This window comes from Jatropha curcas, chromosome 2 (assembly GCF_041381405.1).
Source record: "Jatropha curcas cultivar XTBG-Jc1 chromosome 2, XTBG_Jcur_1.0, whole genome shotgun sequence".
Classification (NCBI taxonomy): domain Eukaryota; kingdom Viridiplantae; phylum Streptophyta; class Magnoliopsida; order Malpighiales; family Euphorbiaceae; genus Jatropha; species Jatropha curcas.
This window is the reverse complement of record NC_143152.1, coordinates 27,769,606-27,793,126: the sequence shown is the minus strand read 5'-3', so window position 1 is coordinate 27,793,126 and position 23,521 is coordinate 27,769,606. Positions and strand designations below refer to the sequence as shown.

Here is a 23,521-nt window from a genome sequence, read left to right as displayed (position 1 = left end):
TGTCCTGCTGCCGTATTTTAATTTTTTTTTAAGTTGTATTTAGTAATTTGGTATTATTTGAAAACAAATTAAAAAATAATTTGGTATATTTCCATTCCGCAATCATACCACGCGCTAACCTTTTGTTTCTATTCGCTACCCTCTGATTGGTCTTTATGGGTTAGCATTTTATTCTAAGGAATCAAATGCCATGTAATCAAATCATTTCTAGCAAAAAAATTGAACAAAAGCCCCTATTCAATAATAATTTTTTAAAGTGATATTCAGTAATTGGACTATAATTAAAATATTTTTTATTATTTAAATTATTCAGTAACATAATTTAAAAGTTGAGATTAAGTTATCTCTTTTAATATTTAATTAACAACTATTAAAATAATTTATAATTAATAAAATAATTAATAGTATTAATAAGGGTTAATATTGTGGAATAGGCAACGATAAAAAAATGAACAAATTGAAAAATATGAAGAATCAAAATAAAATAGTATCAATTCGATTTGATTTTTCATGTTATATAAAAGAATAATATAAAAATTTATTTGTTTTAAAATCCATTCAACTGGTTATAATTTTTACCTCCATAACTAATGGGTTAAATAGTCACTTTTCTGTCATTCAATTATTTCATGTAAATATTTTTGTAAAATTTTTTTTACTATATATATTATATTATTATTTGATTATTTTGGTCTGTTAGGTTTTCTTTATAAAAAATAAAACCAAAATTTATTATGAAAATCAAATTTTTAGTAAATCAATTTTACACTAAATAATAAATGGTGCTTGTTGGGTTCAATTTCTGGGAGTGAAAATTACGCGCCTTGGAAGTAGTACAATATATATTTATATATAAAATCTTAGAAGTTTAAAAAAAAAAACATCTTGCTTAGGAATTTAATAAAAATGGAAAATAAGAGGGTAAGTGGGAGAAAAGAAAGGTGGGCGAGTTCGCCGAGTCTTGAAGTATCATCGTGCATGCATTTTTATTGTAATTACCAAACTCTTTCTCTCTCTGATACACTGTTACTTTGCATGCACATGCTTTTGTTTCCTCTCCTCTTAATAGCTAATTCCTTCCTCCGATCACCGGAAACCTACTTCAGTCACTTCACCAGCCTGATTTTTCAATAATTTCTTGATTAAAAACTAAGCTCAGTGCTTCAAGGTAGTCTAATATAACTGATTAGCTGAAATCGAACATGGCGTCTTTGTGTACATGTTATGGAAATAGCTGAAAATTAGCATTTTGTATCATAAGAGGTAGATTGTGATGAGAGGTTAGCTTTCTTTTTCTTTTATCTTCTAATAATAATATTTATGGAGCTGTACTGCGTTTTTGGTTGACCAATTTTGAGTGTTTCGCCACTTAGATTTATAGAAACGGGAATCGTTAGGGATTTGTTTTTGGCGATTTGAATTTGCTTTTTGTTCAAATTTGTAGAATTGATATTGAAGATGGAGTCGAAGACTTGCATGAATGCATTATGCGTCGCCTCGACGTCGAGCGTGTGGAAAAAAGGTTGGCCTTTGCGATCTGGCGAATTCGCTAATCTCTGCGATAAGTGCGGGTATTTTACTTTACTTCAATTCTTTATCTTCTCTAATGAGTTATGGAAGACAATGGAGCTATAGGGATGGTTACTTGTTTGCTTCTAAGATTGTATAATTCCAATGGGAGGTTTTTGGTTCTGCAGATTTAGTCCTTGTCTATATATGTTTATCGCTCCTTGGTGTTATTGTTGTTAAAACGGCTTCTATTTTCCAACCTTCTATTTTTGGGCGTTAGGTGGACCATTTCGCCTTTCTGGTATTTATTGCTTTTTTGGACATTATTGTGAATCCGAATCTAATGGTTTCAATGGGATTAGATTTCTGTAAAGAAGTACTTCAAAGTAATTTCCTGAAATTGGGGAGCTGAACTAGACAATAAAGTGTTATCCTTGCGATACTTAAGATGGAATGTACAGTTTTATCTTCCTAATCTAAAACTTTTGTATGATTTGGCGAAATATAGAATCAGCCGTTTAGGCACATCAGATATTGACTGTTATTTATGAACCGCAAGGCTGCGATACATAAATACAACTGAAAGTTACGACTTTACTTTGTGAGATAGTTGCAATCAATAATTTTAATTGGAGAAACGTAATTTCATTATGGCCATAGGTCTGCATACGAGCAATCAATTTTTTGTGATGTGTTTCACTCGAAGGATTCTGGTTGGAGGGAGTGCACTTCATGTGGCAAGGTACATCAGCAGTTAATAATTTTATTTATTTATTTCCTTATCCCTATCTGGCATAGAATTCCATCGGCTTTCAAACAGAATGTAAGTGACTGAATTTGGTACTGGCAGCGTCTCCATTGTGGATGTATTGCCTCCAGATTTCTGCTTGAGCTACTTGATGGTGGTGGTGTAAATTGTATAAGCTGTACTAAGAGTTCAGGGGTTAATTCTGTAAGTTCAAATTACTTGTGTACTAGTTCATCTTTTTCATTTTTAGAAATGTCATGTTTTTCCTAGTAATTTCTGTAGTGAATGCTTGAATGTTGTATCTAATGGTTCCAAACAACCCTTTAATGTCTTTCATCTGTAGAAGCATCTCTGGAATATAAGTGTAACATAAAATTGAGTGCCAAGGAAAGAGTGCAGTCTTTATAAAATGCATTAAAGTAATTTTTGGGTCAAAATATCTTTGATATTGTCGTATTGGTCAACATCTTTCTCGTATTTCTTTGTGGGACACACTTGGTTCTTCCTTTGTGGTGCTGGACAATGCTTGAATGAAGCTCTTTAGTCTTCACTGTCAGAAATGGATACATTTTTAACATACACTAAAACATATTCAGGTGATGGGGAATGAAAAATCCAGTGGATTTGGCATGTCAAAAATTGATGATACTGGTGAATCCCAATCTGCTGACAATCAGTTGGATGGTGACCGGAAGCTTTTGCAGTTAGGAAATACCATTGAAGTTATTGGCTCTAGACATTTACTCCAGTTACAAAATGATGAGGCAAGTGGGCTGTTTAGACAGATGAAACAGGAGGATAATTTGACTCCTATGGGGGAAATTGGAAGCACAAGTCTCTCAAACTTTAATCAAGCATCAAATGGATTATCTCAAACTACCAAACCAGAGATTCGTAAAACAAATATTGCGACAAAAGAGTTATATGAATCACTAGCACAAACAAACTTGAGTATTACCCTCGGCTCACCTTTAGTGAATTCAAATCCTTATCCTGGAGTTGTTATTGATGAAAGGGCTCAAAGTAAGGCATCCTCTCCACTACAACATGGGTCCAGGTCTCGCCATCTATTGCCCAAGCCTCCAAAGTCAGTTCTTACTACAGGTCTGGAGGCAAATACAGGCATGGTTTCACAGATACGTGTTGCCAGGCCTCCTGCTGAAGGGCGGGGACGGAATCAGTTGCTTCCTCGTTATTGGCCTAGGATAACAGACCAAGAGTTGCAACAAATATCTGCCGAGTATCCTTTAATGAACTATTCATGTATCAAGCACATGAGATTTTTGTTTGCATAACGATGCATTAAATTTTATGCTTTTATGATTTTCTTTCCCATCTGTTAATTAGGATATACATAACCTTAACCATGTGGTATTTAAGTTCAAATTCCACCATCGTGCCATTGTTTGAAAAGGTTCTCAGTGCAAGTGATGCTGGTCGGATTGGTCGTTTGGTTCTCCCTAAAGCATGTGCTGAAGTACGTTTTTGTAGTTCTTATTTTATTCAATTGTTGTAACTGATATTCAATTGCTATTGTATTTTCATATTTGAAGTCTTTCTGTAGATGAGCCTTGTTGTAATCAGTAGAAAGCTATCACTATGCAGGCTTATTTTCCTCCTATCTCACAACCAGAGGGTCTTCCTATAAGAATTCAAGATGTAAAAGGAAAAGAGTGGGTGTTTCAATTCAGATTTTGGCCTAACAATAACAGCAGAATGTATGTTTTGGAGGGTGTAACCCCTTGCATACAGTCCATGCAGTTGCAGGCTGGAGATACTGGTATTTTTTAACCCCACCATTCTGAATATTGTGATTGTAATAGATATTTGATGAATTTACATGCCTTTTGGCTTATTCTATTATTCTATTCTACCTAGGAATCCCAATCTTCTCTATCCTGTATTTGAAGTCTGTTGCCTTACTACATTTCTCTGAAGAAAAACATAGCTCTGTGGGATTGCTATTACTAATGAATCAAGTTCTACGTTTTCTTTATCAGCAATAGATCATCCTAATAATTTTAATTGGGATAATCCACAAATAATAAGTTTTTCAGTTTCTTGTTCTTGGACAGAAAGATATCAATCCATGCCTAACAAATTGGTTACCCTAAACCTTTTTGCTTTACAATTAGGGCGTAGTTCTCAATTGTCACTAGTTTTTGGAAGGTGGAGGCATGTTCAACGTTAAAACTTATATAATTTTATCATGTTTATTGCAGTTACATTTAGCCGTATGGATCCAGAAGGAAAACTTGTTATGGGTTTCAGAAAAGCATCAAACTCTATGGCAATGCAGGTAAATGGAAGTCCATTTCTATTTTACCAAAATTGATAATGTGATATTAATATGCAAATCACCAAATAAACAGGACATTCAACCATCTGCCATTCCTAATGGTGTTCATACAAGCGAAAGTTTCTTTTCGGGTGTTTTTGAGAACCTACCTATAATAAGTGGTTACTCTGGCCTCCTTCAGTCACTGAAGGGAAGCTCTGATACTCATTTAAATGCATTGTCCAAAAATTTGCATTCAGCTAATGGTGATATTAGCTGGCATAAATCTGAGAAGCATGAGGAAAGGACTAGAGAGAGCTTGCTGTTACCATCGTTGCTGGTTCCAGAAAGAAAGAGAACACGAAATATTGGATCTAAAAGTAAGAGGCTTTTAATTGACAGCCTAGATGCTTTGGAGCTCAAACTGACGTGGGAAGAGGCACAAGATTTGCTCTGTCCCCCACCAAGTGTGAAGCCTAGTATTGTTACTATTGAGGATCATGATTTTGAAGAATATGAAGTGAGTACTTTTATTGAAGTTTTTATATATACGTACTATTTATAGATACACAAGTATGCTATTGTTTTGGTTACATTCTGATGAGAGAGAGGACACAACGACTTCTTTTTCACACACTCCTTGGTTCAAAAACTTGACAGTATTGCAAGTTCCCTCCCTTGGAGATATTCTGGTTTACATAGGCAGATGCAGGGTAATCAGAACTCATATTGAATATCAATCTAGTATTTTTCATACTGATTCTCTAAGGGAGTTTTGCATGAATTGAAATCTTATTCATCCTCTTCTTCACACACCCACAAACATGGGCATCTTCCCAAAAGGAGTGATACCCCAGTCAGTTCATTCAGTCACATGATCGTTGATCTTCCTAAAATTCCTGAAATTTTGAATATGAAATCACCTTGTTGCTTAAGAAAGCTATGTATTTAAATTTCTGACTTTTCTATCTTCTCATGTAGGAGCCTCCAGTTTTTGGGAAGAGAAGTATCTTTGTAGTTCGTTCAATTGGGTAAGAATAATCACCTTCACATCTTTTACATTATTACTTCTAGATTTATGCAATTGTAATGACAAGAATCTACCACCTGGCATTATAGAGTATGTATTTCTGTAAGGGAAACCAATTTTTTCCAAAATCCCTTTTTATATTCAATTTTCTCTTAAAGATTTCTTTTACCTGTCTACTTTTCAGACTTGACTGCAAGCCATTTTTTTAATTTCCTGTTTTAACCTTTCTTTTCTGAATTGTGCTTTCCCTTTGCTATTTTTCATATTGTCCCTTTCTTATAATTTGATATGCTGGATACTTTAGCAATATGAAAAAGAAAAAGGAAGGGGTGGGGGAGCAGTTCAGGGATTATTGAAATTTGAATGAAGAGGTGGTAGGTAAAATCTCTGAAAGGAAAGAATTGTGATTTGTCGAAGTCCTAGAGCAACATCATTTTTGTCTAGGGAAATCTACATTCTGTCGTCTTGAGATTTCTGATGTGCTAGTTGCTCAAGGAAATTGATCTTGTCGTTCCATTTTCTTTCGGTGAAGAATTCTTTAGATCCTATGATAATAAGATCTACTGAGCCCACTTTACATCATCTCCAAGATCTCAATTTTTGTTCATTCTTACAACCCTGACGATGCTACCTGTGTACCCTAGCCTCTTCCTGCATTTATTTTCATTCAAGTGTCACATGTCTGTTATTCTGTTATTAGGTCTGGAATGGATCAGGATTTCATTTTTTCAGGATTTAGTTTGACAAAATACATCTAATCTGGATTTTCTAAGCTTTGTCATCAGGGGACAAGAGCAATGGGCTCAGTGTGATAGTTGCTCTAAGTGGCGAAGGTTACCGGCTGATATTCTTCTTCCACCTAAGTGGACATGTGCGGACAATGCTTGGGATCAGAGCAGGTCAATAACATGTTTTCCGATTTCAGTTTTTTTGGTCTAAGTGTGATTTTTGTTGAGAAAACCAGTCCCTATCCCCCCTCATAAATCCATACTGTAATGTGGTCTTCTGTCTCCAGGCATTCATGTTCTGCTCCAGATGAATTGACCCCAAGAGAGTTGGAAAATCTTCTAAGACTTAATAAGGGTACGAATTATGAAACTAGCATGTGTCCGTTTTGACAAGATTGTGTGGTATTGCAATGAACTTTTCTTACCATAACAGTCTTTTCTTATTGATTATTTTTGTTACTTTTAAGTGATCAATCTATAACGTAATCCTCACTGTAGTTCTGAAGATCGCAATTTTCAGATGGCCTTGCATAATTTAGTGTTACACATTCATATCCGAGTAATAAGCAGTGCAGTATCCATGTCTAAGTACTTTGTGGTTAAATCCTCTGTGCAATATGATATGGTGTATTTGCATTGTTACATTATTCTGCTGCTTCCTTGGATCAAGAAAAGACAGAAGAGGCCTTCAGATGGCATTCATGTGCATAAACATAAAACAATGCTTCAAGATCTTGCCTGCACTTTGCTATAGTTTCTGCATCCGCCACTCTGTGTGGTGGCATTTAATAATTAGTTACAACTCAAGGGAACTCTTTTATCTTGGAGAAACTCACAGATGCATGGTCAATTTGGTGACTTTAATATAGCAGAGGAAGGTTTACAAATACTGTGTTTGTCATTGAACATTTGGCCTATTGTCTTTGAGGTCTTGTTTGACATAAATGAATTCTGCAAAATTTTATGGACTTAATTTGAAATTTTGTGCTTTCTTGTTTGCTATGAATGAAAATCTTAATTTTACCCTCATGAAGTCAATTTTATGGAACTCAAAGTGACTAACCAAATTCTATTATTTGTAAATAAATTCTGTACTTCTAATTTATTTACTCCAAAGGAGCTAATATGTTTTATGCATATGAACCGCTAATCATAATGAATCAAACAATCTCTGTTCATTATTGAAAGTTACCTTTTATGTGTTTTCTTTTTGATGCTATCATGACCTGTATTATAGATTTCAAGAAAAGGAGAATAGCAAGTGTCCATAGGCCAGCACAGGAGCATGAATCTTCCGGCCTAGATGCTTTGGCTAATGCTGCAATTCTCGGAGATGAGGGTGATCCAAGCACTATAGCAGTTGCTACCACAACCAAACATCCAAGGCATCGTCCTGGTTGCTCCTGCATTGTGTGCATCCAGCCCCCAAGTGGTAAGGGCAAGCACAAGCCTACATGCACATGTAATGTCTGCATGACAGTTAAACGCCGTTTTAAGACCCTAATGATGCGCAAGAAAAAACGTCAATCAGAGCGTGAAGCAGAGATTGTGCAGAGGAATCAGCACATGGCAGGTCCTAGAGATGATGCTGAAGTAGAGAGCAGCTCTAAGCATGTATCAACACCCCAGGATCCTTCAGAGAATGAAGTTAGGTCAGTTACTGAGTTAGAATCCAAAAGTCAAAGCAATAATCTCTCAAACAAAATGGTTGAATCTGGAAAGGGACACATAGACTTGAATTGTCATCCTGACCGTGAAGATGAATCACAAGCGGGGTTATCCCGTATGAGCATGATGAGTCTTCTCCAAGTAGCAAGCCTTCCACTGGAGACGTATCTGAAACAGAATGGTCTTACAAGTTTGGTAACTGAGCAACAAGGGAGTTCAGCATCACACATGCCACCTCAAACTGGAGAAAGTGAAGGCTTACTTCCTGAGGATTGTCAACTTGTTTCTGCTGTTCTAGAGCAAGAGAGTGGAGGTGAAGAGAACAATGGACCTGGACAAGAGCAAAGCCAAAATGATCCTGTATGAGGTTCACTTATTATTTTCCTCCTATTATTATTATTATTATTTGTTATTTTGTATAAATACAGGTTTCTAGGTCTTCTTTATGTGGGATGGGTAACATTTTTGTTTCTTTTCTAGTTTGAAGGTGCAATGTCCTTTATTCATTATATAATGTGTATAATACAACACTGAGGGGGATTCATGTGAATAGATTTGGAGGTGCTAGGTATTGATCATATGTAAGAAATACTTCAAGTATAGAGAATATTCAAACGGATGATTGCCACCGTAGCATTTACATATTTGTTTCTCCGGTTATGAAGAAACACATCTGATTGATTATCTTGTTTGAAATTCCCTTTCTTCCTATTCTCTCTAATCCATCAGTGAGTTTTGTACTTTAGATATAAGTTAATTTAAAGCAGTTTGTATTTGGACTTGTCACCAACTTTTGAGTCTAAAATTGGCATCTACAAAATCAAAGAAGGAAAAGAATTGTGTGGAGGCAGATGGTTGGGTTCGGACCATTGTCCTGTTCATTGACGAGGATATGTTTCTTTGTTTCTAAGCATTTCTGCCCAAGCTTCTGGTTGAAGAAACTCCACCGGACATTATTGGATTGCTACACCTAAAATCCACAATTTAACGTATTTATCAAGAGAAATGCAATTAGATACCATTTGCCTTATTATTATTATTATTTTTAAAAATCTGCATAATTATAGATAGTATAAAGCAAATATCTTACTGTTTTTATGAATTTCATTTTACATCAAGTGAAAGCCAACTATAACAAATAATCACATAAATTAAATTTATGCATTTTTTAAACAATTTTTGTTATTCAACCACGCATTGCTTTTTATTCTAGAAATTAGTGGGAATAAATGGAAATTTGCTTTCCCATTTGAATACTTTAATATATGTGTAGTTAGGTAGTTACTAACTGAAAAGTAAAATCAGTGACACAACGAGAAATCAAAGCTAATGGGGTTTATAAAAAATTTTCAAGAGTTGAGCTAAAGGGGACAATTAAAAAGACTATAATCAAGATTTTAGAAAGCAAATGCTCCACATAGTACGCACTTGTCCAAGGAACAAAATATTCCACATACCAAATATGGTATTTATTTAAAGAAAGTATGATCAAAGCTAAGGAAACAACACAAGAAAAAAATGAAGAAAGTAAAGAAAAATATGAATTAGATCCAAAATCTATTTTAAAAAGAAAAGAAAAGAAAAGAAAAGAAGAGCAGGACAAGAACCAGCCTCTCTCCAAATCTATGTGCTTTCTTCCTAGCTTTTGATGGAGAAGAAGAATTGAATCCCTTAATCATTGCAATCGTCTTTGGCTTTACAACATCCCACCACAAGTACAATGGATAAACACTTCTTCCTCTATTGTTTTGTTTTGAGCGTTTTGCAAAAAATTTTTTAAATGACCTTTTTCTTAAAAAAAATATTTCTTCTTTTCTTTTTAATTATTATAATCAAAACACAACACATTAACCACTGAAATCATTAATTCCTCCACGTGAAAAGTTTTCTCAAATCTAAAGATTTCCTCAGTGCACAAAGGATGAAGAATAAATATTGCCTTCTGTTCCAGGAGGATGAGGCCTTCATTAGATTATAATTTTTTTTTAAAATATTTTGAGCATAAATAAATCCCATCTGCATCTTTCTAGCATGTAAATTATGGTTATTTCGTTTCAAATCAATATGGGAAAAATAAAAAGAAAAAAAAATTACACTAAAATGAAACAGATCGCATGGAAGAGAGTAAACAAGTCATTTCATTTCATTTCAAAACAAAATCACCGAGGGTAGGAGAGAGAGTGGATTTAAACACTATCATATAAATGGCATTGTGGATTACAGGAACTAATCAGGCCAGGTGAGGACCAGGCTTACACGCTATCTACAAAATACCATCCTCTCTTATCATCTCGGAGGGATTGGAAAGGAGGAAGAACCAAATTTTATCTTTCTATATATTCTATTGAATGAGCCAAAAACATTTCAAAAAAAAAATGAAAAAATGCATATTAACAATCAAAATCCTTCAACACTAGGCCTTCGCACAGCTGATGATGATGATTTACGGCTTTCTTGTCTTTCCAATTCCTCGAATGAGAGGGTCGAGGAACAGGCACGAGGAGGAAGAGACATTGGCAAAGCAGGTGGCCTCGTAGGAGAAAATGATGGTCGAACCCTTGACGGCGGTGATGGAGAGAAACTTAATCTGGGTGCTGGAGTAACTATCCCGTTAAGACTCGGTGACCTAGACATCTGTTTTCCTGCAACTGCAGCTGGCTCTTGCAAAGGAAACCGAGTAGAGTATTTCATATCTTGTATAACTTTAAGATGTTCTACAATAGTTCTCATAGTTGGCCTTTCCAATGGGTCCTTCTGAAGGCATCTAAGAGCAATGTCGGCCACTGTCCGGGCTGCTTTCACTGGGAAACGACCTTTTAGCTGAGGATCCATAATCAGTGACAGTCGACAATCATCAGCGAGGAAAGGTCGGCTCCACTTCACTAAGTTCCTCTCTTCCTTGGGATGACGGTTATCAAGATTCTTCCTGCCAGTAAGTAGTTCCAGCAGAACAATTCCAAAACTCCAAACGTTGCTCTTTGGAGTCAATAGCCCTTTCTCCAGAGTCTCTACTGAGAGATTTGCCACAGCCTGCAAGTAAATACAATTACAAAACTAAATTAATCCCCCTCACAAACTGAAAACAAATAACAAAAATAAAAGGTACAAAAAGAGCTATTAATGACTGCAAATTTAATTGTAAATTGTGTCACCCCATATTTAAGCATAGAAGTAGAAGAAACTAAGATCAATTTATCCAGACCAAGAACAAATATGAACATGCGATGGCTCACCACTGAACTCTTAGGGATCTCTGTCTCGGGAATATGACCAACACAACCATATCCTGAAAGCTTTGCGCTAAAATCTTTATCAATATGTATGTTGCCAGTAGAGAATTCATTGTACATTGCCTGCAAAGTCAATGAATTATTTCAGTAAACATATAAGCACTCAGTAAACCTGAAAGTTCTAAAGTACTCGTGCAAAACTAAGAGTCATAAGCATCATTCTTCCATGAAGTTCTCTTTCCAAAATAATTTGAGGAGTACATGAACAATTAGTGCTCATGGAGGATTTATCAAAACAGATTACAGTCATTAAAAAAAATAACTGCGAGACAAAGTATGAAAACGTGCAATGTCTTTATGTAACCTGTTATCGTTCACTTCCTGAAATCTCAACAAACAGTACAGATCATAGCTGTCATTTACCTGGAAAGGCCCTTCTTCGTGCAAGAAAGTAAGACCTTGTGCAGCACATAAAGCGATTTTCATTCTGGTATTCCAATCAATGGGAGGCCCATCTGATCTCCCATACAAAAGCCGGTCCAAGCTTCCATGATAAAGCCTCTCATACACCAGCATTCTTTGCTCTGACCCATCGCGCGCATGGTAACCCAGTAATTTACATAGGTTTGGATGTCGCAAGGATGCAAGGGTATTAACCTCATTGATAAATTCCTTCAAACCCTGAAAGATAACAGATACATTATGACTTTATTGCCAGACCTTCAGACATCTCAAATATTTGAAAAAATAAAATTCACAAAGACGCACATGCTTGTACATATATCTATCATAAACTCCTCCAGAAGACACATAGTCGCAAACAAACAATGAGATCCACTTGTTGATCACACACTCTCCACATAAATGTAAATAGAAAGATCAAGCATGTATGCTTTTGTTTAGAATAACAATATAATGAAGAAGATTAAGTTCAAGAAAAGGCAGATGCAATTTCAGTCCGACAGGAGAGATTAACCAATGTTATCAATTAACCACTGTTATCTTTTCGAGCATTTGCTCTAATTGATCACCAAAAGTTAGCAAAACATATTTTCCAAGGAAGGAAGACGTATCAAAAGTTTGCCATTCTGTCAAAGTCTAGAAAATTATATTCTAAAGAACATAGAAAACTTAACTGTATATCAGGAACAAAAACAGGCAAGAAAATTTTTCCTGAATGCCAACAAAAAAGAAATGTGCTCTGGATAGGTATGGCCAAACATCCAACACAATCTTAATGAATGCCTCACATTCAATTAAAAAAAAAAAAACTTCAATATGGAAAACAAAACATGGTTTACCATAATTTACCTGGCTGGATGAATGAAGACGAATTACGCTAGCTTCAAACTTCTTTGAACTTGAAGTGTCATCCGCAAAGGAAGCCCTGTATATGGTGGAAGAAAGACCTTCAGATACACATCGATCTGAGGAGAAATTGCGGCAAGCTGATATAATTTCGTCATATGAATAGATCTTTAGCGTTCCACTGTGTGTTCCTCCTGGAGGCAGCGGCAGAGGCCCAGAAGCAAAGAGAGGACCACTGCCAGTCACACCTTTGAAGCTACCCATAGGCTTCAATGCAGCAGCAGGAAGTGGAAGGGGCTGCGGACTAGGGTGTTCCCTTGCCAAACTACCTCTGCTTTTTGACTCTTCATGCTCATCATAATCAATTGCTGCAAGCTCATCTTGTTCAGCAGCATCAAGGCTTTCTGGAGCTGACAGTGCCCGTGCCCTACTGTTAGTTACTCTATTTTCTGGTTGGACAGGTTTCACTCTGGTTCTAAAACTAGGGGGTGCTGACTGCAGTGAACGAGTTGGGATCTGGGGCTCAGGTAGTATGGTCGGCGTCTGCTCCTTTGGACTGACTCTTTTAATGGAAAGAGATGGCTCAGGCCTTTTCTTCTTGCTTTTCAAAACTGGGAAACACCCCATTTTACTACATTCAATTCTTGGAAGCTGTAAGGGGCCTTAAGCTCAGACAGTTCCTAACTTTTATTAATGCCAAGGAATCCTGTGGAAAATGACCATACATTAACATTTTTTATAAGTCACACTAGAGTGGCGAAACTTAACATGAAAAATAAAGACACTGAATTAACAACTCAGGTTAATGAGGGACAATATGTAGCCAATTAGTCAGCAGCAACAAAATTATGTTAACAGATCCCGCTGTCGTTCTCCACTAACCAAGCATATATAGTCAGCATCATAAATACATAATGGTTGAATACAAATTCAATCTTTACAGCGGAAAGACAGGTCAAATTACTATCACAATTAATTCAAACAGCCAATGTTATAAAAGTAACGAAATCATTGTAGGGATAAGTCATTTGGCAGATGATTTAATCACTATTTAGGGCAAATTAAGCCCAATTAACTAATCCATGCACATAAAATGTTACTGAAATTACCTACTGCAAATTTCTCTCTATAATCTAAAATGCCAACTAGCCAAACATATTCCCATCAAATGACCTATATTAATAAATTAATAAAAGTATCAAAATTGAACGGTATTTTCAATAATGCACTTCCAGAAGAAGACAAGAAACCCATCTATCAGACCAAATAAAGCAACTCAGATCCAAAATCACTGAAAACTTTCAACACTAGAACCCCTCAATTCCATACATCAGCCAATCAGCCAGTTCAATTTACCCATCATCCATTTACCACAAGCAGACAATACCCATAAGCAAAAACTAAAAAACAGAGAAACACGAAAGCAAATCAAATCAACCCAACAAAACAAAGTAATAAACAAGCAAATCCCTTAAATTCATCCAAGAGAAACAAATTCTACAGAGAAATCCATCAATTCATCAAGCTCCAAAATTTATGATGATTTTTCCTTTATCAGGAAAAGTAAAAGAAGCAAAAATAACAACAATAAAAATAATAATAATCGTACCTGAAAAGTCCGGTTCATGCAAGTCTCAGTTAGAAGATAGGAGAAGCAAAATGGTGAAATGGTAACCTGTTATCTCTGATTTGATGAGAAGCAAAAACCCAAATAATTTTCTTTTCCAAAAACAAAAAAAACAAAACTCTTTAACAAGTCAAAGAAAGGAAATGAGAAAGAGCTGAAATAAGTGAGAGAGAGAGATTTTTAAGAGAGAAAGTTAGAGAAAAGGCGAAAGGAATATTAAGAGAGAGAAAGAGTCTGAAAGAGAGAATGGAGCCCAATGAGCAGTGGTCAAACCTACCAACACCCAGATTTAATTAACCCATTAATATATGATTTTTTGTTGTCTTAAAAATACACATAAATGGCTTTCAAATTCTTTTTTGACATTTTTGCCCTTTTCTTTCTCTCTATATATCATCTCGTTGCCACTCGTGTCTCGTCTCCTTCTGACAGTCCTCTTTCCTAATTAGTTAAGCACAATTACTTTACTTACCTTCTATGGATTGAATATCATCTCGGAAAAAAGAAAATGTTGATTTTATCGTTGTACGTGCCTCCAAAAGAAAATTAGTTATTTTGATAATTGTTATATATCTTTTAAAAAAAATTAGTTATTTTGCTAATTATTAGTTGTTTGAATAGTTTTTTTTGTAAAACATTAAAAGTTAAATGTTTTAATTTTTTTATAAAACATTGTCTTAACCTTTAAAATGTAATTCAAACACTATGTTATTAAATATTATAAAAAATAACATTTATTAAAAAGCTAAAAACTATTTAAGAAATTGCTACCGAACAGTCTAAATAATATTAATTCCATCTCAAAATATAGTTTTAAATATTTTTCACATGATTTTTAAGTAAGCCAAAAAAAAGGCTAAGTGCGTTAAAAATGTTAAACATTTTCTCCAAACTAAGGAACTCACTTCGTCGTGCTCTAAGTGAACCGAAAAAGATTAAAAGTACCTTCTCTAAGCTAAAGACTCAATTCGCCATATTCTAAGAGAGCTGAAAAAGACTAAATACCTTTAAAAAGATGAAGTACCTCCTCTATGCTCACCCACCATGAATTTAAAAAGACTAAATGCCTTCAAAAATTAATTTTTAAATTAAAAAAAATTCAATCAATTAATGTCCAAAAAAATTTAAAAATTAGTTTTTTCAAACTTGTATCGCATATTATTTATACTTATTGATTACACATAGTAAATGTAATTTAATTTATACATGTAATTTTTTATTATAAATTATAATATTACGAACAATTTATATTACTAAAAATCTAAGAGCATTTACAAAATAAAAAAAAAAGAACATTCTACATAATAATTAAATAAAAAATTCAATAATTAAAATTACTTGTTAAAGAAAATATATATTTATATAACAATAAAATATTATTATAATTTAACAACTAAATTTTTATAAAGATAAATTACTTATCAAACAATTTATTTTTCTTATAATACCATCAATTGTCTATATTATAACATTTTACGAAATCGGTATTAACTATTACAAAAATTTATTTTATTTATCATTGTTTTAGAGCATAATTTATAATTTTAATATTTTTTAAACCTTTTACTAAAGACTATAAGCATTACAATTGATTTTATAGTTGCTTTTTTAAAGAAAAAAAAATCTTTCAATCTATTGCATAGTTTGCTAGTATAATTGTAATTCTATAATAATTTTATATTTTATATATATTTCGAGTGAGGTTTATTTTCTATCTTATATCAAATAATAAATTTTATAATATATTCATTAATAAATAATAATAAATTAAATTTTATTTTTTCTAGAATAAGCTACTTGTAGGAAATAATTATAACCAATCAAATTAAAAATTTATTAAAAATAATAATTAAACATATTATATTCTTACCATTTTTACCTTTTATAATATAAACCAATCAAAATTAAATTATATTTATTTTTTAAGCCAACAAATAAAAATCATTAAAGATATTATATTTTTACTATATTTTATATGCACGTTATTAGTATATAATATAATTTTTTATTTTATTTAATTGAATTAGATTTGAATAGGAAATTAAAATACTAATCAAAATTAAAATTATCTTATTTTTAACTAATAAAATTTAAATCTTTAAAGATATTATATTTTTACCATATTTTATTTATATCTTATATAGTATATAATATAATTTCTTACTTTAAATAAAAAATAGATGTGATTGGTCATAATAATATAGGATATAATATTTAATATATGCTTATATTGTATATAATATAATTTTTTAGTTTTTAAAGAAATAAAACATAATTTCTTATTTTATTTAGTAAAATTTAAATTTAATAAAAAATTAATATAATTGGTTATAATCAAATTATATTTATTTTTTCAAATAATGGAATTAAAATTTTTAATTATATTTTTGCTTATCTATAAATTTAGTACGGACATTTTTTTTTAATTCCAATATTCTCTTGTCATTTCCACTTTTGTATCTATTGTAGATAGATAATAAAACTGTTTATTAATAAAATAACTTTGGTGAAGGACAATGGGTAGTAATTTCTAGGGACTTTTAGGACATTGTGTAGGGTTAGCTATGTGTAGCAATGAAAAAGAAAAAATTGAAAGATGCATGGGCATAATGGTAAAACAACGAAGAACCTCGATTTTCAACGAAGAGCGCCTCGATTGAGGTGACAGCTCAATCAAAGTTTGGAAAATTATTAATTTAATTTTAAAAAGGTATGTTCCCAGTGTGGTCAAAGAGACCTATCAAGATAGGTCTTTGACTCTAAACCTGCTCCGTCAGATTGGCTCTGGCCGGAGAGATCAACGGCCAGTATTTATCCATTCAAAGTATCCACTGACATCAACATTTTTGTTTTTTGTCTTTACATATTAGGTAAGCAGTCTTACACGCGCCATGTACGCGTGGATGGAATTTTCTAACATCAGCAGACAAGTTGGAAATTGTGGGCCCCGGATGGTCCCTACACAGCCAGCTCTTTAGACTGTTGATCTGACTGTGCAGTTTTACCTTTCACTTTTCCAAATAGTAATAAAATCACAAAATAATCTGAGTCTCCTGTGGCTGTGGGGAGATTGTACAAGTGTTGCAATCACAAACTACACTGTTAATTAATAAAAATACATTATTTTTTAGAAAATCCGACTAATAATTCCGCCTGAAAATAAAATTGTCTTTATTTATCTATCTCATCTATTTTGAGTAAGTAATATATATTTTTTAATATTTATAAAGAATTTATGAATGGTCTTCTCAACGAGAGATCTCAGTTTCGAAATCTCTTAATTTTAAAAATTTTTATCAATTTAATAGATAAAAAGAAAAAGTATTCTATATTATATAATTCATAATATTTTTTCGAATCGTTAAATTTTCTAATAAATAAAAAAAAAACTCAAACAAAATAATCTATGATATGATTTCAAAATCTATATATTTTCATTTAATACTTATTCCAAATGAAAGCTTTCATATTTCTTTTTTATAATAATCATGCATGACAGTTCAAATTATGTTCTGTACATTGGTGATTCCATTCAATATTAGTGGATATCTAACTTTTATGCTAAATTTGAATTAATTTTTATGGAAAGCTTGTAATGTTTCATGTTATGACTTAATAGGAAAATAAATAATCTTTTTATCCTATAAAAATAAAATCATTTTCTTTTTACTTATTCTTATAATTATATTTCTACAACAACAATAAAATACCTGAAAATCAGAGTATCTTTGAGAGAAACAAAAGCCGATTCAGATTCGGAGACAAATACTGACTTATTCTTAACTATAACACATCCTCTAGATTAACAATTTATATCAAAATTGCATCCTATTTTTTGCAATAACAATTATATCACAAACCCTAACAATATATAATCAAAAAAGAAAACTAGAAACACGTCTGACGATCAAATTCGAAAATGCACAAGAATAATAAAGTATTTGAAATTCAGAGTTATCTTTGAGAGAAACAAAAGTCAATTCAAGCGGAAAAATAAATAGCACATCCTCCAGATTAACAATTTATATCAAGATTGCGTCCAATTTTCACAATAACAGTAATATCACAAAGTCTAATTATTGTACTGATTGGACTGATATCATGAATAGTAATTAATTTTTTTTTTTTTTTTTTTTTTGTAAATTTACGATAAAAAAATTAATCGGAGATGAGTTGTAGCATTGGACGGAAATAAAGATGCAAAAAGGAAGATCGCCGATAAAAAGATAAAAAAAATGCTTCTAAACTTGAGAGCTGATAGAGAGATATTATGAATAGCAATTAAAAAGAAATAAATAATTAAAAGGAAAAAAAATAAATGATTGAAAGTGATTAATAAATGAGAATATTTGTGAAAAAAAGAAAAAAGGCAATGCTGAGTTAGGAAGCTGCCAACTCAGTTTTTTGAAGATATTTTTTCTTCAGAATTACATATATATATATATATATATATATATATATATATATTTTCATATTTATTTTAAAAAAGAGATAATTTTGTGGGGGACAATTTTATAATTTTTTACTTTACTTTTATCTACTGTGCATTTTTATTAAGAAATATTTTACAATTAATTAATTTTTAAAATAAATGCTTATTATATATAATTTGATTAGTATTGAATCCAAACCCTTACCTCGATCCCATTTCAAAATTATTTTGAAATTTAAAATTTTATTCTATTCCAGTTTAAATATTTTTTAAAATTTAAAATTTTATTCTATATAATTTTTATTGGAATTCGGCCTCGAATTTCAAATTTCAAATTTTTTGTCTATAAATTAAATATATTCTATTTTAATATATATTTAAGATGTGAATTTTTAGATTTAACAAGAAATAACCAATATATTTATTTAAATTGAATATTACTAAAGAAACATAATTAAATTGCAATATAACAACAAATTAATAACTCATATAACCAAAGATTTAATTCATTAATGATAAATAAACATATTCCTTCCCTTGATAATTTATTAATTATTAATAATGAGACGATGAAAAATATATGAATCAGAAAGTTGATGCAACCATGAATAGATACGATAAAATTCGAAAAATATAAATTTAAATCGAGAAAAAAAATAATACAAGTGAAAAACATACCAAGAAAATACTTCATATAAGAAATTTTCAAAAGTTTCAATCAACACTTAGGCAATAATAATAATAAAAAAAAAATTATTGTTAAGCATAACAAAAGACAATGACAAAATTTCTTAGTAAGCAATGATATGAAACTTTTTAAATTTGCAACACATGATATCCTATTTAGATACATAATATGATAAAAATTTTTATTGAATTGACTTTAATTGTATGTATAATAAATAATATAATTAAAAGTAATTATTTGAAAACCTATTAAATGCGTCAACTAACTAACTTGTATAATTAAAAGTCTAAAATTTAGAGGCATTTAATTAATTGTTGACCCTAATTATCTTATAACAAATGGTTGGGTTGATTTGCTAATTTTGGTGTTTCGTGTGCGTTTATTATCGCGTTTGGATACGACGTTTGGGTAACTCAGTACGGAGGGCAAATCCACCAATTAAGTAACACTGGCCAAAATATCCATTTCAATTTTCTGTTTTGGTTGCTGTCTTGAGATTTTTGTTCATGATTATGATAGCTTCTTCTTGTTTGCCTTTGTCTGTTTTTTATATTGCATAAGCTTTCTAGTTTGTGTACCCAGAAAATCGATAAAATCAATGTTAATGTTCAATTGAAAAAATAAGAAGAAAAATAATTTACTTGGACATAAATAGGACTAAATTCTAAGATTCAAGCATCCATTTTCCTTTGTGTTCAATTTGAATTACTGTTGCTTATCATGCTTATTGCTAGTTAATTAAGTTTTAAATTAGCTAATGTTAGACCTTGCTTTTGGAAGCTGCTACTGCTATAATAGAATATTATGGGCAATGGGTTCCTCCTTCTTTAGACGAACATGAACCTCTCCTGAATATTACCCAAATTTCTCAGATTAATAACTAATATGTCTTGCTCTCTGTATGGATCCGGGATCTTTCCTTATGCTGAGAGGCCTTTGAAACTATGCTTTTTATGCTGGCGTTTTGGTAAGTGGGTGACTTTGAAAAACATGTTTGACTTGCATAAACTATATGGTCAACTCTATGATGCATTTTGGTAGATGAATGTGTAAGTTTGAAATAAACATGTTGTTAGAGAAATAAACATGTTCTTAGACTTCTATTTTTTAATCATAAATCATTCTTGTTTTTCTTAAAATATTGGAATACGTTGTGGCCGTCAGCCTGGAAAATTTCTGATTGCTTGGGATTGGTTGTGTCCTTTGTCTCTTAAACATATTATAGATTTGTTATTTCTATCGTTTCAGTTATATGTTTGTATTTGTGGCAAGTGAAAATAACTATAAGAGTCATTTGGCGTTGAGGTTGAAACTGTTTTCCAGAACGCACAATTCTTTTAGGTGCTGTTAGAAAAGGAGGTTCGTGTTGTTTGCATGTTTTTAAGCTGTATAATTAGAGCATATGATATTTAACTTGAAAAAAAAAAATTTAAGGCCTTCAATTGACATTTTCAATATAGGTTCAAATGTGCCTTTTGCATTCTCCAAGATCTTCAAGGGGAAGCTTTGAATCCAAAATTTCTTGTCACCTGGGCCTGTTTCTCTGTGGTTTAAGGTTAGATAACAGATGAATGGTTCCTTTCAATAATTGTTTATAATGTGAAACCTTATTTCAATCTCAAGCAAATATTATGCTTCCCAGCGTTTATGGGCAAAGCATCATAGAGCCAGCAACTATAGTATTTGAAGTTAAAACTTTTCTTATAAGCATTTACAGCCTCACATAAGGTTTCAGCAGATGGAGAATTTTGAAAGTAGGGAATGATGGCATTGAAATTTGTATTGCAGTGAAACAGTCAGATTACAGCTCAAGCTGGTTCAACATCTAAAGAAAACAATATCTACAGTACTTAATTGTTACAACATTCGCGAAGCTAGCTTGTTTTAATTTTTCCACTGGTGTTTGTTCCTGGGATTAAGGATTAGTTGTCGTTGTTGTGGTCAACACTGCTTATTTTCCTAATCCTTTGTTCTTTATCAAGATCTCGTTCTTGCACTAGTTTCTGATACGCGAGAACAAGAGAGGATGTCTTCCGTGTGTTCTCTTCTAGGAAAGAGTTGCTTGGTCTTTGAAACTAAAATTATCTTTAACTATTTTAATCATTGAAATTGCATATCTCTTTTCTTTATTTTTAATTTTTTTTATTATGTGTTTTCTAGGAAATCGGTTGTTTGGACTTCAAAATTGAATTTTCTTGGCTGTTTTAATCGTTGGAATTTTATTCGTTTATGTATTAGTCAACGCTATATATTGCCTTTGTTCTAATTCTGAAGCGGCAAACACAAAGTTACATATTTGATTAGGAACTTAGATTCACGTGGACTGTAGTACATCCCCAAATGCATAGATTTGTATAAACTTACAAGCGCGGTGTACATAAAAAAATCTCGTGACATCCTCAATTTTAATTTGATCTATTAAATTTAATTTATAAATTTGGAAGTAAAAAATTAAAAAAATTTTGATATAAATTTTTACAGTTTCACTTTATTTTGACCTTTCTATTAAATTTACGACATTTTACAGCACCAGTCTCTTCAATTGCGACCAATGATAAAATTGTAAATAAAAAAATATTCTCATCTTTCTTTTTTTTTTCAGTATAGTATCTTATAAAAAAAAAATTTCAAATGTCTTTTGTATTTTTAAATTATATTCACATCTAGCAGGTAATAAATTCATAAAACTTTAAAAATATGATATCTATTAGGTAATATGTTTATAGATTTAGAAATATGATATTTGAAACGTATAATTAAAATAATTAAGAAATTATTTATTTTTTATTAAATAAAAAATAAATTGGCAATATTATCAATCTAAAAAATTACAAGAATTAGGATTTTTTAACCTTAACATATTAGATAAGATGAAAACAAATAGGGAAAAAAAATATTTTATTAATTTAAATTTTATGCCATAATTTAGGATTTTTTGGGTAAATTACATAAACTTGTTTAATGATAATTTTAAAATCTCTAATCTGTTTGGACAAAAGACTGTGGAAGTTTATTCAAGGAATCAAATATATTACAAATTAAAATTAAATTAAACGAGATACATCCATTTTGTGGCAAACTAGCAATACGAGTGTTCTATGGGAAATCCTCTGCCATTCTCTGCATAAATACATTTACAGCGATCCAAAATTTTGGTCCTGAAATTGACACCAACAGATTGACAAAGCCTTGAGAAGTTTACCTGAAAAATTTAACGTTGTAAGTTAACTAGGATCAATGATCCCAAAAAAGAAAGTTTTGGAAGAACAAAAATATTACCTGGAAAACCATAAAGAAGATGCAGCATAGTTCCATGCCTTCCAAACTAATTGGAACGCATAATCTTTAGTCCCGTGATAAATATACTTGTCCCAAGGAAGCATAGTTGCACTAATTACTAGTGTAACTATCAAGAACACCATTGAAGTTCTGGCCTTTACAATCCCAGAATTCTTGAAAAATAAAGATAATAATGCAAGAATTCCAACGAACAACTCCTACAAATATTATTAAATCTAAAGCTTCAAAATCGTAATCACCACTTTCAAGAAACTTCTATAATGAAAAATTAAAAATTAATAACCCATACCTCATTTGTCGACCTTGAAAGTGGATCTGCGGAAACTTTGCTTTCTGGGTACTGGAGAACTGAGTTTTTCTCTTCTGCAATTGATTGTTTTTTGGTTCTTGGAGCTCTAAATTTTCGAAAAAATTTGAGGAATTTAGATTTGAGAGTGGATTTTTGTTGGGTAGGAGTGGAATCTGATTTTACTTGGAGAAGAAATTGGTGGAGTCTGAGAAAGAGAGAGAATTTGAGGAATTTCCAAGTGGAGTTGATTTTTGATGCTTTGAATTTGAAATGGAATTTGTTGGCTCTGCCTCTGGCATTAATTTTGATTTGCCATGATTGTTGCTTTGCTGCTTGCATTGTACCCACTAGCCGTTGGACTTGGAGAGCCAGCAGGGGTGACCTAATTCTAATAGCCCTAACAAAATCATACTTGATAGCGTTAAAATTACATTTGTAGAAAAATATTATTTTTACTTTAAAAGTTAAATTATTTAAATATAAATTATTTATAAGATTGCCTTAAAAAAATATGTAGTTAACGCGTAAAATGTCTCAAATCACTAATAACCATATTATAATTGGCTATTTTCAATTTTTTGTTTTGATGGGATATTACATTTCTAACTCAGAATTTGATGTTATATTTGAAATTATATCAGAACAATATTTTGAAACTCTCTTTTTATTTCCCTCAAAAACAAAAA

At 31.8% G+C, this 23,521-nt stretch overlaps 3 protein-coding genes across 6 annotated transcripts; 1 reads left to right on the top strand and 2 right to left on the bottom strand.

The window, feature by feature from the left end:
• Window positions 1-878: 878 nt before the first annotated feature.
• LOC105649107 (HSI2-like 1) lies at window positions 879-8,657 on the top strand. 4 transcript variants are annotated; one of them, XM_012235663.4, is made up of 13 exons: window positions 879-991; window positions 1,445-1,571; window positions 2,170-2,251; window positions 2,360-2,461; window positions 2,854-3,497; window positions 3,638-3,734; window positions 3,863-4,037; window positions 4,480-4,556; window positions 4,630-5,055; window positions 5,517-5,566; window positions 6,339-6,464; window positions 6,581-6,648; window positions 7,531-8,657. In XM_012235663.4, exons 2-13 carry the CDS (start codon window positions 1,459-1,461, stop codon window positions 8,325-8,327), a joined length of 2,757 nt encoding a protein of 918 aa, XP_012091053.1. In that variant the 5' UTR covers window positions 879-991; window positions 1,445-1,458; the 3' UTR covers window positions 8,328-8,657. The 4 variants fall into 4 exon arrangements, with proteins under 4 accessions (XP_012091053.1, XP_020540910.1, XP_012091052.1 ...); XM_020685251.2 differs by lacking the exon at window positions 879-991 and adding an exon at window positions 998-1,263; XM_012235662.4 differs by lacking the exon at window positions 879-991 and adding an exon at window positions 998-1,280 and having other exon boundaries at window positions 6,351-6,464.
• A 1,421-nt stretch (window positions 8,658-10,078) lies between these two features.
• On the bottom strand, window positions 10,079-14,392 carry ATSIK (Protein kinase superfamily protein). The gene is made up of 5 exons (XM_012235664.4): window positions 14,109-14,392; window positions 12,503-13,205; window positions 11,615-11,872; window positions 11,195-11,314; window positions 10,079-10,991 (listed from the first exon to the last, which is right to left on the bottom strand). The coding sequence occupies exons 2-5, from the start codon at window positions 13,124-13,126 to the stop codon at window positions 10,359-10,361; spliced, it is 1,635 nt and encodes a 544-aa protein (XP_012091054.1). The 5' UTR covers window positions 13,127-13,205; window positions 14,109-14,392; the 3' UTR covers window positions 10,079-10,358.
• A 7,841-nt stretch (window positions 14,393-22,233) lies between these two features.
• On the bottom strand, window positions 22,234-23,251 carry LOC105649109 (uncharacterized). The gene is made up of 3 exons (XM_012235665.4): window positions 22,836-23,251; window positions 22,526-22,743; window positions 22,234-22,448 (listed from the first exon to the last, which is right to left on the bottom strand). Exons 1-3 carry the CDS (start codon window positions 23,172-23,174, stop codon window positions 22,445-22,447), a joined length of 561 nt encoding a protein of 186 aa, XP_012091055.1. The 5' UTR covers window positions 23,175-23,251; the 3' UTR covers window positions 22,234-22,444.
• Window positions 23,252-23,521: the final 270 nt, after the last annotated feature.